Source organism: Zeus faber (genome assembly GCF_960531495.2).
Source record: "Zeus faber genome assembly, chromosome: 15".
Classification (NCBI taxonomy): domain Eukaryota; kingdom Metazoa; phylum Chordata; class Actinopteri; order Zeiformes; family Zeidae; genus Zeus; species Zeus faber.
Genome location: NC_137194.1, coordinates 5,719,239 through 5,737,655, shown reverse-complemented (window position 1 = coordinate 5,737,655; position 18,417 = coordinate 5,719,239). Strand labels below are relative to the sequence as shown.

Here is an 18,417-nt window from a genome sequence, read left to right as displayed (position 1 = left end):
CTTCCATTGCTCCATGGTCCAGTTCTGACGCTCACGTGCCCAGTGTGGGTGTTTTCAGTGGTGGACAGGGGTCAGCACGGCCCCATACGCAGCAAGCTGTGATGCACTGTGTGTTGTGACTCCTTTCTATCACAGCAGCATGAACTTTTTCACCAATTAGTGCTACAGTAGCTCTTCTGTGGGATCGAACCAGACAGGCTAGACTTCCCTCCCCATGCACATCACTAATCCTTGGGCGTCCATGACCCTGTCGCCAGTTCACCGGTTGTCCTTACTTGGACTACTTTTGGTAGGTACTAACCACTGCATACCAGGAACACCCCACAAGACCTGTCTTGGTGATGCTCTGACCCAGTCGTCTAGCCATTACAAGTTGGTCCTTGTCAAAGTGGCTCAGATCCTTACGCTTGCCCATTTTTCCTGCTTCTAACACATCAACTTCAAAACCTGAGTGTTCACTTGCTGCCTAATACATCCCACCTCTTGACAGGTGCCATTGGAACAAGATGATCAATGTTATTCAATAAGACTGTCTGTGGTTTTAATGTTGTGGTTGATCGGTGTATAAACATATTTAATAGGTTATATATGAAGGCTAGGGCAGCTCTCCAGGAAGAAGTGGTGCGACTTCCTGTTTCTAATGTCGCTAGCGCTGATGGAGCCACGAGCAGACGTGCAAAAGAACCAATATAACCCTGCAAAACCCGATAACGTGAGATTTGCACCTTTTTTTTCTGCTCTAACACAGAGACTTTGATAATACTACGAGCCTCTCATTTTCAAGGCTTAAACATTTGTCCCATTGGACTGCCTTAAAGCACAGAGGTTAAATTGACTGATTGGCCAGCTGATTCTTCACTCAGCCATCATTTAAACCCGGGTACCGCTCAGATATATTGTAAGCTCAGAGCGGTGCCTTAATGTCTGTTTAGTCTCTGACTTTGGGATGCGGGCCTCGGACCAGCGTGCCCACCACTCCCTGAGCTCAGTGGGCCCTGTGGGGCGTCTCTGCTTTATCTGGCCGGGAGGAACCAAAGCGCGATGATGGCTGCAGTCCTGTCTGGGTGGGAGCTTCCTGTCAGTATTTACATCACTGGCAGGATCAGATGTTTGTGAACCGCGGAGCTTGTTTGGAACAATCAAGATCTCACTGGTGGCTGTTTTTCCTGGAGTTCTCGGTTCCTCTCGGACAAATGTCCCCGCTCCATTGAATTTGAGGCCCTGCATCTTGCACTTGTACTCCTCCAATGTGGCCTTGCACGCCGCGGCTTTGTCTCTCATCCCCACAAACTGTCCCTCCAAATCCTTCTCGTAACCTGCCTCTGCCTTTAGTTCGTTCTCCCAAAACAGGAGCTGCTCGCCCTCTTCCTCCACGATTTTCCGCTGGGCCTCCTGCTGGGCTTCCTGCTGAGCTCTCCGGCCGCGCTGCTGTTTCTCGAGCTCGCCGATCTGTTGGTCAATGGACGCTATCCGGCGGCGAAGGTCTTGCAAACAAAGAACTTGACACATAATGGTTTCCCTGAGCTTATCCCTCTTGTCTTCCATCCCTCTGGAACTGCTTTCAATTGGCAGATCCTTCTCTCCAGTCCCAGCCAGTCGTGCCACTGACATTTTCTTGAAACGCTGGCTTTCATTTTCTCCTGTCCTTCCCATGCAGCAGGAGATTCGATCACCCGTGTTTGATGATTTTTCCCCTTTCCGCCCTCTGACCTTGCTCAGTGATTGGTCCGGGGTCGGTGTTTCCTTGAAACCGGCTTCCGAGGCATCCGGGTGGCTTCCATTCCTTTTGCTGGCCTTGCCACCGCTTTCCGTATCGTTGACCCAATAGTGATATCTGCTCTGACCCAGGCTCTCCAGCCATCCCCAGGCCTCCTCCAAGAAAGTCAGAGATTTTCTCCTTTGCCTCTTGGTTTCCTCTGGCCGCTCCGCTTCTTGTCGCAACTGAGGCAGCGCCAGCGGCGGCAAGCTCTGACGCCGCGGACCCGAGGGACTGCTGGCCCTTTGCTTTCTCGCCCCCGTTTCCTCCCTTCTCAGCCGTGGGCCGGGTTGGTATCTGCCGCCCTTCCATCTGCCCAGTCCATCCCAGAGAGGAGAGGCTCCGTTGTGGAGCAGGGTGAGCTGCACATCCCTGGTCTGCTCGCCATACTTCCTAAGGGACTCCAGGAGGCTCTCGTTTGGGGCCATGCTGCGTTCAAAGTCCTTGAATTTCTCCCTCAGCGTGTATCGGCCCGGACGACCTAAACAGGAACGAACTGGGCTGTAGTAATTATACCGAGCCAAGGTTCGAAGACATTTTATCCCATTATTTACATACGTACCGAGTGCTTGAGCTAAGGCAATGACCACCTCTTGGCAGGTTGTTGTCTCAGTTACTCCGCAGACCACACGAGGGATGCCCTCCACGCCCACCTTCACTTCCATCGTACAGCTGGTATGAAATGAAAGGGTTTTAAGTTTTGCAAATGTATGGATATTCTCCCAGGAACACCCACTATAAGCGAAGCAGTGGAGACAGCCAAACGATTCCAACTTCACCCTCGTCAGTCTGCCCACTCTAACTTGGTCAGTCTGACGGGGCTCAGGGCATTAAAACTTGAGACGTTTGCTCCAGTAACTTATTGACCCAACAGTACTCGAGAAAACCTGCAACATTTAACTAGTGAAAGACAAAACATCCTCTGCTTTTCAAGTTCGGCAGGCATGCAACACTTTGATCAGCGTCTACCATGATGTTTGGAGGAGATGTTTGAAAGAGCTTACCTTTTCTTCCATGCGCATGCAAGCAGATGCGGCGACGTGGTGGTTTGAATGACCTGTGAGGCTTGGGTAGTCCGGTCGGGAGCTCTGTCGAGCCATTAAGACCAATTTACATTCCTAAAGGCATCTAACGGCGGAGAGCAGTTTAGGAACACACCCCTCGAGAAGCATCCCTGGGGAGGTGGGGCTGGAATGTCCACGAGTGATTTCAATGTCGAGATAGTCATAAGGCGTAATAAGATGGGGAAACATCCACAGCAGATCATATGTTACAATACACACGGTCAATTGATGCTTCTGTGAAGAGAAAAGTACAACATTTTGTGGCACGGTGGCGCAATGCATTACACTGCTGCCTCATAGCAAGAAGTTCCTGGGTTTGATTCCCGCCTGGGGCGCTGTCGGCACCGTGCTCCGGCGGGTTATCTCCCAAATAGGAGCCGTTCTGTGTGGAGTTTGCATGTTCTCCCCGTGCTCACATGGGGTTTCCTCCACCTACCATCAGCAAGGACCCCCACCAAAAACTTGCACACATCACCATCGTCTGACCAGCGGTGGACATCTGGTACCAGGTCCCCGGGCGCGTTCGACGAATGTTGCCCACCGCTCCTGGCTGCCCCACCCGGAGGAAGGACAAGCCAGGATGGGTCAAATGCAGAGGCCAGATTTCACCGGCCACCATCCAAAGCGTGTGTGTGTATGCATGTGTTGTTGTGTGACAATTAAAGATTCTTCTTCTTCATTTGGAACTTCCATTCATTCCTCCTATAGGGACATGGATTTTCTGTGTTTCTTTGGGTTTTTGGCTTTTATTGACCGCAATTGTTGTTAATTTATTACACAATTCCGCACTTTCAAGTATTCTGCATCAGTTTTCGGGTAATTATTTACCCCTCTCAGAGGCGGTACATAGGTTTCAGATTTCTCCCAAAGTCAACTTATCAGTGTTCACTTGAGAACTTCATTTACAAAGTCAAAATCTTGCATTAACACGCGATTTGGAAGCATTCCTTATGTTGTATGACTCCATGCTGACACAGCAGAGTGAGCATGCAACAGAGGGAAACTCGTTTTCATTGCACATCTTCCTTATTATGTGTGTTTTGTCATGTATGTCATTGCTGCCGCAACACTGGAATTTCCCTTTGGGGATTAATAAAGTATCTTTATCTTTAAAATCACTGCATTCCCATATGCCAGGGGGGTTTGGGGGATGCAAGGTTCATGTTTTTTTTTTCCACCAAGCAACAGGGTTTCCCATACTTGTGTCAGCATGTTGAAGAGTTTAATATACACATACACACACTCATACAGGCGAACACAGCACAGGCACACACACACCACCAGCACATGCTTTGGACACACCCCCAGCACCCTCTTGATTGCATCCCTCTCCTTTTCTCCCTCATTTACTGTCATAACTACGGCAGGAAGAGGCCACGTGCCCAATTGCTGTTCCAGTTTAATTCTGTTTTGTCGATACATGTTGTCCTCTGATGTTTCGATGTTTATGTTTTGCCGTGTACATGTTTGTTTCCATGTTTATGTTTTTCCACGTACATGTTGTCATCTGCTGTTTCTATGTTTATGTTTTTCCATGTACATGTTGTCGGCTGATGTTTCTATGTTTATGTTTTTCCATGTACATGTTGTTTGGTTCTCTGTTTATTTGTCCTCCCCGTGGTGATTCTCCCTCTTGGAGTAGCGATGACGATTTGTTGTTTATGGACCAAAACAGGGTGAGATGGTTCCTCAAAGAGGGGGATTGGTGGTGGCTCTGTGTAACAAAAGACTGTGCTCTTGTCATCCCACAGGTCGTCCACAGGACAGAGTGATTGCAGCAGTTCTTGATGATTTAAGAATTAAAGAGTTGCAATGCAGGTTGAGAACTTGAACTCCACTTGCAGACTAACTCTGTCCTAGATGCAATGGAACAAATACTCTGTGTTGTATACCCAGCATGCTGACAGCACAGGTTCAAAAAAAAAAGAGTTGAATATACAACACCAGGAAGAACGATCCGACAACCAGAGCAGAGAGCACCTGTTGTAATTTGGTAGTTTGATGGAACCATACTGCCAAGAGGAGGTGATGATGTGTCATTTGAGAGGGAAAATTTGGACTTGCCAGTGCCACCCCTATCTGCGATGCAGATGTCTCCCGCCCGACTAACGACTTCATGTTGTGGAATAGACAGGTCAGACCAAGATGTGTGCAAAGAGTTGTTTTACTTAACACGCAAACGGAGAGTGGGGAGCAGTCGTTTGAACTGAAATGTCAAGCTGCCGAGGATATTTTTCGGGAAATCATTGGGACGATAAGTCACAGAAAATGTACAGGCACCATTTATTGGAAGAAAAACAACCTTGTCACCAGCGCTGAACTCAATGTGACTTGTGGTTCGCAAATATAAATATTTTCAAAATAATAAATAAAAATGTTATTTATCTGCTAGATACATTTCTGCATTGAATTCTGCAGATTTTTGTGGCATTTTGGAAATTTTGGATTTAACATCAAAAGGTTTGATACATTTTTTCAAATGCGATATTAAAGTCAATACCTAAAATAAATAAATAAATAAATAAATGCAATTTAATAATAATTAATACAGTCTAAATCTAAAGTGCTGAAACGAGTGCAAAACACGTATAAGTTATCTTTGGCAAATTGATCCCGTCCTTTATGGTCTGTGTTTTACAATTTCAGGTTGAAAATGTTCTGGTCTTGAATGGCCCCTCCCATCTTTTGGGTAAACCAACCCTCTTGGGCGGTATGATGTCACTGGGCTTGGCAGTGCCTCCTCCGCCTGGCTCACAACTGCTCCCCTTACTGGACGACTTTCCCAGATGCCTTTGACTGGTCGCACTCGAAAAGGCACCATGACATTTAGGATCCCACTCCCTAAAAATAGTCTGCCGTGTTGAGCGTCCGCTGGGTCACACTGTGCCGCTGGGTGAGCTGCAGCTCGGAGCCGTGTTCTGAAGAAGAAGTCATCAGTTTTATTCGCACAATGGGCACATTGCACCCAGGCACAAATCAAAAAAAGAAGCAATCCTCTTCAGCCCGTGTTTCAATGGACACGCTGTGGCCAGGGCAGACCCTTGCTCTATCCTCAAATATTCAACACCCCCCCCCCCCCGCCCCCCAGCCTAAAATCCCCATTTAGGAAAAGGCCGAGAGACGCCTGCTCAGGTATCTTGGGTTGCACAATCCATGTCCCTCAGCACATCACCCGTCGCCGGGCAGTGTGTACATTCTTATTCATGAAAGCTCGAGTTGACACACAAAGTCCTCGTATGAGATTTTGCGCTGCTTTATTTGAGGATTATACCTGTGAAGCTTAGGGCATGTTGTCAATGACAACATTTTAGCACCTTTCTTAAAGGGGAATCCACCCTCTCTCACCTTACAGTTGTGGAGCCTGCATTGCCCGGACGGACAAAGTAGTTTTCCGCCGAAATAGTCGGTATAAAAACCACCATGTGATGCTGCCATGGTGGGGGTAATAGTCTTATATAAAAACAAGCCGGCGGCCCTCATGCCGGTCTCGCCCCTTTGCACGTTGACGCTGTCAGGGAGCCCTCCCCGAGCATTAACACCTTAAAATAGCCGCGCCGAGCACACATGGCTCCCCCCCTCCACCCCGTCACGTCCAGGGTGTATCCGGTGTGGGCCCAGCGGGCTCTGCTTTCACGGGGGCTCAATACAGGAGGCGAGTCAAAGCTCCGAGGCGCCACTCTTCACCGCTGCAACGGTCCGGTAACTGTCTGACCAGAGGTCCCCCCACCTCCCCCAGTCTTCAGAGAGCGTGATCGTGGAAGAGCGTCACCATGCCTAAAGTCGCCGTGCCAGGTGAGCCTTGGGTCACGGCCTGGGCACTAGCCCCAGCATTGGAGGAAAGTCGTTCTGTTCAGCTGTTACACTATAAGTGAAAATCAACAAAGAACCTTCGTGCCACATCGGATTGTCTCTGGGAATGTCTCTCTGTTTAACAGAGAAGGGAACTTACTCGGAGGGCGTAAGCATTAATATGGACTAACACCCCCTTAATCATTTAACATCGGTTTCTGATAGATCATCACATTGTGGGCTTTTTGTGTTGCTGTAACTACGCCCTCAGCAATTTCTACGGCAGGTGCCAAATTCCCAACCGGCTGCCATCGTGCTTTGACACTCTAATGGGTGGCACGGAGAATCCATCCTGACAGTTTTAGTGCCCAATCTCATTGATTTGTCATAATGCCAATGAAAAGTGTGCCCTTTTCGGTCACATTCAAGATTGCCTTTCGAAATAGCAGACCGACCCTGGCAGGTGATATTAATACCAGCAGGTGCTCTCGGCGTAAATGTAAAATTTCGGGGGTCTTGGATTGCATGTGCGTGTCGGAAACTTGAACAAATATGAGAGACTGCAGGTAGACCTCCTGAAACCCCACTATATCATACGAAGGGTCGCAGTTTCCCACGCCGCCGGGCGACTTGGCCGAGCCTGGCCTGCTCGTTGCCGAGGCTCCTCGTGAAGGGTGAGGTAACTTGGGAGTCGAAATGCAGACAGAAGACTTTTTATTGGCTGTGTCTTGTCAGCAGATTCCGCCAGGTCAGGTTCCGTCGCCCGTTCAGGTCGTGCACCCTTCACGCTTTACTTCAGCGCAGGGTCAATCTGCTGTTTTTCAAAGTAAGAACTGCTGCAGTAGTATGGATAGTTGAGTAGAATCCGCCGCACATATTATGCTTTAAAGTGGAAATCCATGGGATGGCCTGTGTTGGGTGGATCACCCTCCCAGTCCCAGAATTCCATTCAAAACTGCAATGTTTTCTTGAACGTTTGCCTTCTCCCGATCAATTGATTTGGGTTATTTTATTTTTTTTCTGACACTGACCGCAGCTCGTGTAGCTACGCTGGTTTATCAAACCGTTCACTTCTGCTATCATTCCGCCCGATCTCTGCATTCTTTCCGGGAAAGGCGGACCCCGCCACCAGGAGTGGAAACTATACAGTATAGGAGCCGCTGTATCACGCAAATCCATTAAATGGCCTTTCTCTTAAAACGTGCTAGCTAAATAAAGCATGAAATATGGGATTTTTAAACAAAACAAAAAAAATCTCATGGATTACCACTTTAAAGAAATAAATAACCTGTCCAAACAAAACAGCACAAAACCCTCAGCAAAAATAAAAGCATTGAGCAATGCTGCCAAGATTTTTTTTTTTTAAAGGAAAAAACATTGTTATAGTTATAATAATTTTTCTCCACCCATCCAGTTTCCCAGGAGCTTGTCGGTTTGATGTCGGGTGGACCTAACGAGTACAGGTTTAAGAATCCAGAAGATGCACCCGTGTAAACATGGCAGCACATTTCGGGTTCTACCAGCTGTATAGACAGGCGGTCGGTTTGCCACCAACCCATAATAAACCGTCTTGTCTCGAGCGACCATCCTCTCCGTTACTTTTACTTTTACTTCTGTTAACTCCTTGTTTTGTTTTCCCCTCACCTGGACTGGGACATTTTCGTACTCGTCAGAGGGAGAGAGTAAGTCGCAAAAGCATCTCCAATGCATGCTGTTCACGTGGCGGGGGTTATAGGTCAAAGTATAACCTCTTCTCCATCAAGGGATGGAGTGATGAATGCAGTTTTGCCGACTTGGACCATCCTTTTGGTAAACATTCCTATGTGTATGAAATGGAATTACGTGCCAATATCCCAACAAAAATTCCATTCCTTGACCTACTACACCATTTATTAATTTGTTGTTCACTCTTTGTCGAGGCTACTTTTCGAGATGCCGTTGTATTGCATACGGTGAGCAATTCAATTAATAAATGACAAAAACAAACGAACCACTCAGAATTTCCTGCATTGTTTGACGCAAAAAGATCCAAAACATTTATGGATGGAGCGATATCCCAACCAGAAATACATTTCAAAACAATAGCTATTGGGAGTCGTTTTTAGATTCAATGAATGCAGAAAATAACCTGTGGGGTTCTGAGCCTTTTTTCTTTCTGACCACGTCGGTGCTTTCTGGTGAAGCAGACATGGGAGTGCTTGACTAAGGAAGAGTATTAGGGAGCCCCAAATAAATAAATAAATACCTCTGTGTTTCGAGAATAAACTCAGAGTTTAAAGAGGAGATTTTGAGAAAAAAGTCAGAGCTTCGGTTTCCGCCTCCAACCCCCCGTCTCCGCGCCCTTTAACAGATGGACTCGGTTGCCTTCCCTCGGCTGACGGGGCCGGCCCGGGACAGAGCCCCCGTCCCCCACGGACCCGCCCCGCCCACACCAGCACGCCCCCCGCACTCAAAACATTTTGTGGGGAGCTGAGCAGCATGAGCACCTGTCTCCATATCGATTGCACATGTCTGGGCTCCTCGGTTTTCCACCCGAGCGGGACGGGTGCTGACAGTTTTTACCGAAAACCCCGCTAGAAATGAACGGAGGAACCCCTGAAATCACCGGTGGAGGGCGGAGCCAGCGGCGACGCCTGCACAGTCAGGCCATCCACCGAGAGGCCGCTCTCCACCTGTCGGACCATGTAGTGCTCCCCGTTGATTTAAGATTCAAGAGGTTTATTTGTCACATACATATACAAACATTCATACATATATGCAGTGAAATGTCTTTGCAATGCACCCGTAGATTACGCACAATACGCTGTAAAAATACAAAAATGCGTGTAATCAACACAAAATATATATATATACACACCTTCTTGTTTCAAACAGAACGGCGGTATTGTAAAACCTCCTCTTTGGACCGGGGTTCAACAGATAACGATGGGCATCGGGTTTATCTATAGGACGGGCAACTGTAGTTGTGACTGGGTATCTGATCGCCTCCAGGTACATCATTGACAGCAGAGCTACGGCACTTGTAGCTGCCTGCTCATCTTCGTGACACGAGGGCATTTTGTTTTCCATTTCATGGTGTTAATGTGTGGGTGACATGGGTGAAACTGAGGAGAAACTCGAGGGGCCTTGAAAGTGCAGGAATATGTCAAACCTTTGGTGGGAGGAACACCACCAAAGGTTTGACATTCTCTCAATGTATTTGGACTTTTTTCTCAAAATTGATTGCGACTTTAATGTCAGAACTCCGACTTTATTCTCGAAACAAAACATTTTTTAAAATTTAATTACCAATACTCTTCCGTACTTCACCGTTGGTGAAAGATTACAAAAAAAACCCCAAACAAACCAGTTGTTTCAGAAAAGAATGGAAGAACAATATATTTTCTGTTTTGTGGACGACAAGAAAGACGGGCATTTGGACATGGGTGGACAGAATAGTGTGAACATGGAGTAAGGATTGAAATAGACCTTTAAAGCAGGGTGTGCCTTGTATACAGTACACCGTGTACGCCTCATAGCGTTACAGTATGTGTAACTAAAACCACACCGCCGCCCTTGTCTATGTAACTTGCATATGTAACCATTGGTTTACCTTTCCACCAGATCCCAGTAACATAATTACAGTTAAGATGTATAACACTGTGAACATGCTTTTATAACACCTGTCTAACCCCCTTCTCTCCTAACCTAACGCTTTCTTTTCTTTGGGTCCCTCTGTGGCCTCATCCTCTCTCTTGCTGTTGGAATGCATATTCAGTTGGTCAACAGAGTAAGTATTTAGGGACCTCTCGAGTGGGAGCCTTAGGAAGTCTGGACTGTGCTCGCATTTATTTCCTCGCGTAGTGGATTAGAGTTGTTTGTCTGCACCGCTTGTAATGGTGAATAAAGGGGATGGTCCAGCGAGTCGCGAGGGTCAATAGGTCGGTACCAATTTCCTCCCTGTCCAGCGTGTCCAGTACTGATGCTGCAGGGTGACTCAACCTGCCTACCTCCTGTGAAACTATGGAAATACGCCTTCCAGCAATCCGAACAATCCCGAATCTGTTTGTTGCCCTGTATTCATGCTTTACTGCTAGTAACCAGTGAATGGGCAAATAGTTATGCATCAAAAAAAGTTCTGTATTGTAAAACAACCACAATCTTGTTTTAACGTTTTTATTGTTATGCGTCAACAAGACGCAAGATGTAGCGCTTAAATAACTTAGCTTTTCAGATGCTCAAAAGTGCATTTCTCTTATTTGCATGCGAGCTAGGTTGTTGATATCACCCCGCAGCCATGCATTGAGCTATCGCAGTCAACGTGCAACCTGTCACTATCTCGGTGCTGGACACAGGGATGAAATTGGTATTGACCTTCTCGTCTCAATCTGGGTAAGATAGACAAATGGGCTCAAAATTGGAGTATGCCTATAATTAACCAATGATTGAGCCGATGATGTGGCTGCCATTGGTCAGAGATTGGGATAGTTCCTATCTTGGTTTTTGGAAGGGTTGCATGTGACATCGTGAGTACAACCTAGACTTAGATACATTTATTTATTGCTTGTAGCCTAAATAGAAACCAGGCCATGTCTGTCTAGTGTGCATTGAAGTTTTGTATGCATGGGATTGTGTTTTATGAGAAGAATACCCTAGAGACCAGAGTTCAAGAGCACTGGAGTCCCCGACCCAAATTCTTTGCATATAGTAATGAGTAGAAATGTGTCTAGAGATGTACAACCAATCTTTGTAAATCTAGCACACATTTCTCTCTGAAATTTCCACTAGTTGTATTTGGTTAATGCTGCATGTGGTGGTCAGTTGTCTCTTGAGAAAGCTGTACAGCTCTGCTTGGACTATACAGACAGTGCCAACGACGGCTTTTCCAAATTCCATGCATGTAAATCTTCCCCTTGTACCTGCCCTCCTCACAGAGACCGATGATAAGATGCGGGCCTTCGCCGAGCAGGTTTTCGCGGCGGAGACCAAAGATGAAACCATCCGTGATGAGATCTCCATGTTTGACGTGGCTGAGGACTGTCCCATCCTCCATCGGGAGATGGCCGACCACCTGCACGCTGAAGAGGACGTTGAGAAGCGGTGAGATGGGGCTGTCCGGGGTCAGTTCCCTGTTTTGATCAGAATTATCTCTTTGCCGGTGACTTTACTTCAACTTAAGTCAAGTCATGTTCAACGCGCATAGGCCTTCATCACATACAGTATTCAAGCCTTTCAAAAGACCCTTAACCAGGGGACTGTTTGATGGGGTCCCTGAACCCCTCAGATGGGCAATTTAAAACTCCCCATGGGAAACCAGCAGGAAAAGGAAGATCCCTTGAGAAGGAACACATAAGAGGGATCCTCTTTCTAAAATTCAAGAACGGTCGAGTGGCACGGTGGCACAGTGCTGCCTCACCACAGGAAGGTCCTGGGTTCAATTCCTGCCTGGGGCGCTGTTGGCACTGCGCTCCACTGCGTTATCTCCCGATTAGGGACCATTCTGAATGGAGTTTGCATGTTTCCTCTGTGCTCACATGGGGTTTCTTCTATATATCATTGTAAGAACCCGCACTAAAAAAAAACATGCAACAAGAGCACTGTATGACCGGCGCTGGACACTGCAGTTGGTCCCCGGGCTCTGTAAGCCGCTTACCGCTCCTGGCCTGCCCCCTGGAGGAAGTACAAGCCTCAATGGGAAAATGCGGAAAACACATTTCATGGCCGCCATTGCATGTGTCAGCCAGTGTAACAGCACAAAACACGTGTGTGTGTGTGTGAGACAAATAAAGACAAGGTAAAAGCTTGTCCAGTTTAATCTCAGGTCCCAGCTGAGCAACGGTGCCAAGGCGCCAGATATCACAATAACAACAAAGAACAGCAAAACTAGTCATTATACATTGTAACATGAAGTATTTAATTTAGTAGAAATCAGGCCAAACCCTAAATACTGATGTGTGTACGTCCTTTCATGTTTTCTCACCTGCAGGAAGAAGAGGCGCTGCCGCACCATGGCGATGCCAGTGGCCGCTGTCCAGGCAGCTGCTGTCCCCATTGTGGGGGTGGAAGTGGACACCCCAACCTACCTGGAAGTGCCCGACTTCCAGAGGGTGGCCATCATTGGAGACTACGCCGCTGGGGTATTCCATGGCTGCGTCCCCAAACCTCTATGCTTTTGCTCACATTGGCGCTGCTACGCTGTTTGATTGGGACAGAATTTGGTTTGGGACAGAAGATTCAGAAGCTGAAATGCGATTTGCTCAACTAGGAGAGCCTGTCCTGGCACATATTGTAGTATATTCATAAAAGGATGATAAGAAGTGGCTTTCAGTTACATGAAAATGGCCATAACAACTTACTGCAGGGACCTCAAATGGGATCCATAAACAAGGAGCACATGGGGGAGGTTGAGGTTTTACCTTTCAAGAATGTGAATCTGATTATTTAAAGAGGCATGGTCCCAGGTAAACGCAACGAATCAGGTTCCTCTGTTAATTTAACGTTGGTGTAAGAAGCATCGTATCACTGTCACTGACCCCAATCAGTGATCATCAACCTCCCAAATTTTGAAACAAATTGAGCAGTGGATGAATGTGTGTAGAAAGCTGTATCCCATTTCAGCTTACAACCGCGCTTTATATAGAGCGCCCATGAATATTTGCACATGGTCAGTGTCAGTTTGTATTTATTTATTTATATTTAGCTACGAGGATCGCTTCTGAATCAGTCAATGGGCTAAATGGGCTAGAATTGACGCATCTGGACCCCACTTTGAGTGGGCTTGGACCAGAGCAGGGGTCCCCAACCCTCTTAGGGGGCCGCCAAAGATGACTTGGGGGTTGTGAAACATTGCCGAATCTGAGATTGACAAAAATGGATTAATAAAACATGTTCCGCCAAATTGGGATGTGCTTTGTTGCATTTTCTGTAGCAATCTGCTTCAGATCTAGTCTTTACACCAGTATTAAACCAAATAAGGATGAAGCATAAAAATCTATTTTATGATCCTATTTACACAGTTACTGAACTCCCACGCGTAGCATCATTGTCTATCATAATTTATCAGTGAAATAGTAACCGAGATTAAGCTAAGCTCCTCAGAGGCAAAAAAAAAGGAGGTTATTTCTTCCTAATTCGGGGTGGTACAGTATGTGTTTGGGCGGGTGTTGGGTCTGGAGCATTAAACGCCAATAAACAACTTGTAAGCCGAAATGTCGCCTTCGGTTCTCCAGGTGACCATGGACGATTTTGAGCTTTCCTGCAAGGGACTTTACCGCGCCATGAACATCAGGGAGAAGTACATGAGACTGGCCTACCAGCGCTTCCCAAGGACTGTCTCCCAGTACCTGCGCGACATAGAGGGAGAGAAATTTAAGCCTGATGACCAGGTGCAGCCAGGTAAACAGTCCAGCAGCTTGGCGGTCAAGGATGGACAGAATGCATATTTAGTCATCGTGTCCAGCTCTGCAAAGCTGCATGTTAATTCCCAGTTAAAATTGAAAATGTTGGAAAATGAACCGACTGACTGCAGTGTTTTTGCAACCCTCAGTTTTCACACCTCCTGTTAAGAATGGTGAAGACCCCTTCGATACCAAGAACCTGCCTAAGAGCGTGGGCTATGTTGCCCGTATGAAGGATGGTGTCATCTATGTTTACAATGACGCGGCCGCCGCTGACAAGCACCAGCCCAAAGACCTCCCTTGCCCTGACTACGCCACCTTCATTGATGACATGAACTTTCTGATTGCTCTCATCGCTCAGGGCCCAACGTAAGCCGCCGGTCATGTTCATGGAGATCCAGCTATCTCAGCACAATGCAAACATTTGAACCTCACAGTGAATTCAGCTCAGATGTATTTGTTTGTTGGTTTGCAGCAAGACTTACACTCACCGTCGTCTGAAGTTCCTCATGTCCAAGTTCAACGTGCACGAGATGCTGAATGAGATGGAAGAGATGAAGGAGCTGAAGATAAATCCTCACAGGGACTTCTACAACTGCAGGAGGGTAGGCAGGCAGTAAAAATACCATGGCTTAAAAGAAGAGAAAAAAAAAGGGAAATTGGAGAGACTTAGTATGGAATTGTAAAACCATTTACGTGAAATTCAATGATATAGTGGCTTTGACACATCCTCAGATCTTTATTAGGAGGGAGAAAATAATTTCACAGACTTGTGTTTGTGACTAATCTGAAGCTGGGTTTTCTTTACAGAAAGCGAGTGGGGTTCAGCTCCATCTTCTGGAAAAACACAGTCTTTTACAAACCAGCTACACCATCAACTCTTGACACCCTGTGGCACCCTTTGCCTCCTCTCCCTACCCTCCCCTTGTAGGTGGACACCCACATCCATGCAGCTGCCTGCATGAACCAGAAGCACCTCCTGCGCTTCATTAAGAAGTCTTACCGTGTGGATGCCGACAGGGTCGTACACAAACTCAAGGGCAAGGAGGTCACCATGAAGGAGCTGTTCCAGACGCTGAACCTGCACCCCTACGACCTGACTGTCGACTCTCTGGACGTGCACGCCGTAAGTTCTCTGCTGCCACCGAATCAGAGACCATGCATAACAGGTCTCTGAATCAGACAATCAAGGACAAAATCTCAGCGGTCTTACTGTGTCGGGTCACTGGTTTCGTTTTGGTGCTGCAAGGCCGGTTCCAGTTCTGGTTCCAGTCGTCCTCTCTGTCATCTCGACTTCATTTCTTGACTCATTCCTACACAGGGCAGACAAACCTTCCAGCGCTTCGACAAGTTCAATGCCAAGTACAACCCTGTTGGAGCCAGCGAGCTGCGTGACCTGTACCTGAAGACGGAGAACCACATCAACGGAGAGTACTTTGCCACCATCATCAAGGTCACAGTATACTCCAGTCACTGGGGCGGGGGGTTTGTATTTCATTCTTACCCTCCAACTTTGCTGCAACCTGACTTTCCTGATTGAACTAGGAAGTGGCCAGTGACCTGGAGGACGCTAAGTACCAGTACGCCGAGCCCCGTCTGTCAATCTATGGCTGCAATCCCAGTGAGTGGACCAAGCTCTCTGGCTGGTTCGTCAGACACAGAATTTTCTCCCCAAACCTCAAGTGGATGATTCAAGTGCCCAGGATTTAGTAAGTCTTCAACATCTTTGCTATTTACTTGGCAGTGCTATCTGTCTCTGACCTTTCTCTGGGACAGGTCTAACCATAATGTAACTGGGACACATTTAGATTAGTAGTTTTTTGTTCCGAGTGACAGAGTGCGCAACACATAACTCTGTTCTCCTTTTCAGTGACATCTTTAGAGGCAAAGAATTTGTGCCCCACTTTGGAAAGATGCTGGAAAACATCTTCCTGCCAGTGTTCCAGGCCACCATCGACCCACAATCCCAACCTGAGCTCAGCATCTTCCTCAAGCACGTGAGTCAAGCTCTGACGAGGGCTGTCAAGGATAGGTTCGACTTCTTGTTCGAAGGTCTTGGAATATTTATATTTCTCCGCATTGTTCTCTTCAGACAGCAAGACAGCTTACAATAAGCCAAATTAGAGAAATGTCAGTGTGATTTTGGAAATTGAGTGATTGTGGAATTGCAGATCAAACTCATTCTACCATATTCTCTCACATTTGAAATGGAGAATGAAACACTGTGTAACCATCGTCCTGGTCTGGTCTGTAGGTGACAGGCTTCGACAGTGTGGACGATGAATCCAAGCACAGTGGTCACATGTTCTCCATGAAGAGCCCCAAGCCAGAGGAGTGGGATATAGCCAAGAACCCCTCCTACACCTATTACATCTACTATATGTACGCCAACATCGCTATGCTCAACCAGCTCCGCAAGTGAGTAGCATTACTTTTCAGTCAAATGACAATGCCATTCTTACGGCATTCAAGTATGACACGACTTGCCCCTGCCCTTACTTGGCTCCTGAAGGTGCATTTTATTTTGCTCGCTGATTTTCAGAGAGAGGGGCATGAACACCTTCATGTTCCGGCCTCACTGCGGCGAGGCCGGCGCCATCACCCATCTGCTGGCTTCCTTCATGACCGCTGACAACATCTCTCATGGGCTCAACCTCAAGAAGGTCAGTCCCCCCCCCCACAAATCATTAAAGGCCACTGCAGCGTTACTTCACTTAAGTCATTTGACTTTGTAAATCTTGAATTCAGTCAGACTGCAGAAACCCTCTAAACGTCACTTCACTGGTGCTCTGATTCTGCCACCACCAGAGTCCCGTGCTGCAGTACCTGTACTTCCTGGGGCAGATCCCCATCGCCATGTCTCCCCTCAGCAACAACAGCCTGTTCCTGGAGTACGCCAAGAACCCTCTATTGGAGTTCCACAAGAAAGGCCTGATGGTCTCCCTGTCCACCGATGACCCCATGCAGTTCCACTACACCAAGGTCAGAGTCTCATCTCGAGAAGTGTTGTTATTACAGCATCCTGTGGCTGTGGTCAGCCTTGGTCTCTGCACAATTTGTGAGATGCACACACCTTTACACGCACTCTGGAAGAGCATGTGTAAAGGTGTGTGCACACTCATTTTGGTCTTCTGCAAGTGAGTCTTGACTCCTTGTCTTTTTTTTTTGCTGCAGGAGCCCCTGATGGAAGAGTATGCCATTGCAGCGCAGGTGTTCAAGCTCAGCACCTGCGACATGTGTGAGATCTCCAGGAACAGCGTCCTGCAGAGCAGCCTGTCTCACGAGGTGAAGGCCCTGCTGGATGTTATGATGCATTGGTTCCGAAATCACCTGTTGGAATGGAAGGACATGGGCATATGTTTGGGAAATCGGGTCCAATGCACTAATATGATTTACAAGATTTTTTTTGCCATTACATATGCTGAGTAGCTTGATTCGTAATATGAAATAGATTTGATAAATTGAATGAGACTAAAACATTCACTGTGTGTTGTTTTTAATTTGTTCCAGGAGAAGGCTCACTTCCTGGGTGAACACTACCTGAAGGAGGGCCCGGAGGGAAATGACATCCGCAAGACCAACGTGGCCCAGATCCGTATGGCATTTCGCCATGAGACACTGTGCTACGAGCTCAACCTTATCAAGGAGGGTGTGAAGTCCGAGTAAACAAGCACAAACTCACTGCACACAAACTTAAATAAAAAAAAAAATATATATATATATATATATATATACAAGCACCAGATCTTAAGGCTCTTCAGACATCCGTCTCTATTGTAACAGCCAGTCGTGTGTATTGTGTAAATCCGTACAAGCTGATTACAAATGAATGTTGCCCAAGAATGTGAACGATAAAGGACATTTTCAGATGAAACACATTGACTTATCCTTTTTCCAGCACTCTCAGGTCCTTCCAAAGTTGCACTAGCACATGTTGCTCATACAGTATCTAATCAATAATACTACTAATACTACTAATACTACTACTACTACTAATAATAATAATAAACATACTTATTAAAATTTTCCCGGTTCTGTGAAAAGCAGCACAAGTTACAAAAAGTAGCCCTCTGCTTGTTGGCTGTGAATCAGGGTTTGTCATTGGTATAACTCACCGTGATGCCACAAGGGGCAACGATGACGGAGTGATGAAATTACGTGGTGGTGACTTTCTGTGATTATTTGTAGTTTTCCGGAGCCTAGTTTTCCAATGCCTTCCGCATAATGGACTCCCAGAGTTTATGTGTTACGACTTTCTCGAATCCAGCAAAGTAAGGAGGGACACACTGCCGCATCCGGGCGGGGTTACATGTGAACAGAATGCCTGAATTTACGAAAAGAGCAAAAGAGATAAAATATCAATCTAAAAGCCACGCCGAGTTCAAGCAGGTAAGACGATACACAGACACCTACATACACACGCCCAGTTTGT

The 18,417-nt window shown here is 46.9% G+C and overlaps 2 protein-coding genes across 3 annotated transcripts; one reads left to right on the top strand and one right to left on the bottom strand.

The window, feature by feature from the left end:
- Positions 1–870: 870 nt before the first annotated feature.
- rassf11 (Ras association domain family member 11) lies at positions 871–2,421 on the bottom strand (the record flags this gene model as incomplete). Its single annotated transcript, XM_080014539.1, has 2 exons — positions 871–2,237; positions 2,319–2,421. 2 exons carry the CDS (start codon positions 2,419–2,421, stop codon positions 871–873), a joined length of 1,470 nt encoding a protein of 489 aa, XP_079870665.1.
- A 4,038-nt stretch (positions 2,422–6,459) lies between these two features.
- ampd1 (adenosine monophosphate deaminase 1 (isoform M)) lies at positions 6,460–17,839 on the top strand. 2 transcript variants are annotated; one of them, XM_080015133.1, is made up of 16 exons: positions 6,460–6,612; positions 10,367–10,378; positions 11,523–11,688; positions 12,575–12,725; positions 13,818–13,983; positions 14,135–14,354; positions 14,461–14,590; positions 14,917–15,111; positions 15,307–15,438; positions 15,531–15,694; positions 15,856–15,982; positions 16,240–16,403; positions 16,528–16,648; positions 16,794–16,967; positions 17,160–17,270; positions 17,496–17,839. In XM_080015133.1, exons 1-16 carry the CDS (start codon positions 6,591–6,593, stop codon positions 17,649–17,651), a joined length of 2,211 nt encoding a protein of 736 aa, XP_079871259.1. In that variant the 5' UTR covers positions 6,460–6,590; the 3' UTR covers positions 17,652–17,839. The 2 variants fall into 2 exon arrangements, with proteins under 2 accessions (XP_079871259.1, XP_079871260.1); XM_080015134.1 differs by lacking the exon at positions 10,367–10,378.
- Positions 17,840–18,417: the final 578 nt, after the last annotated feature.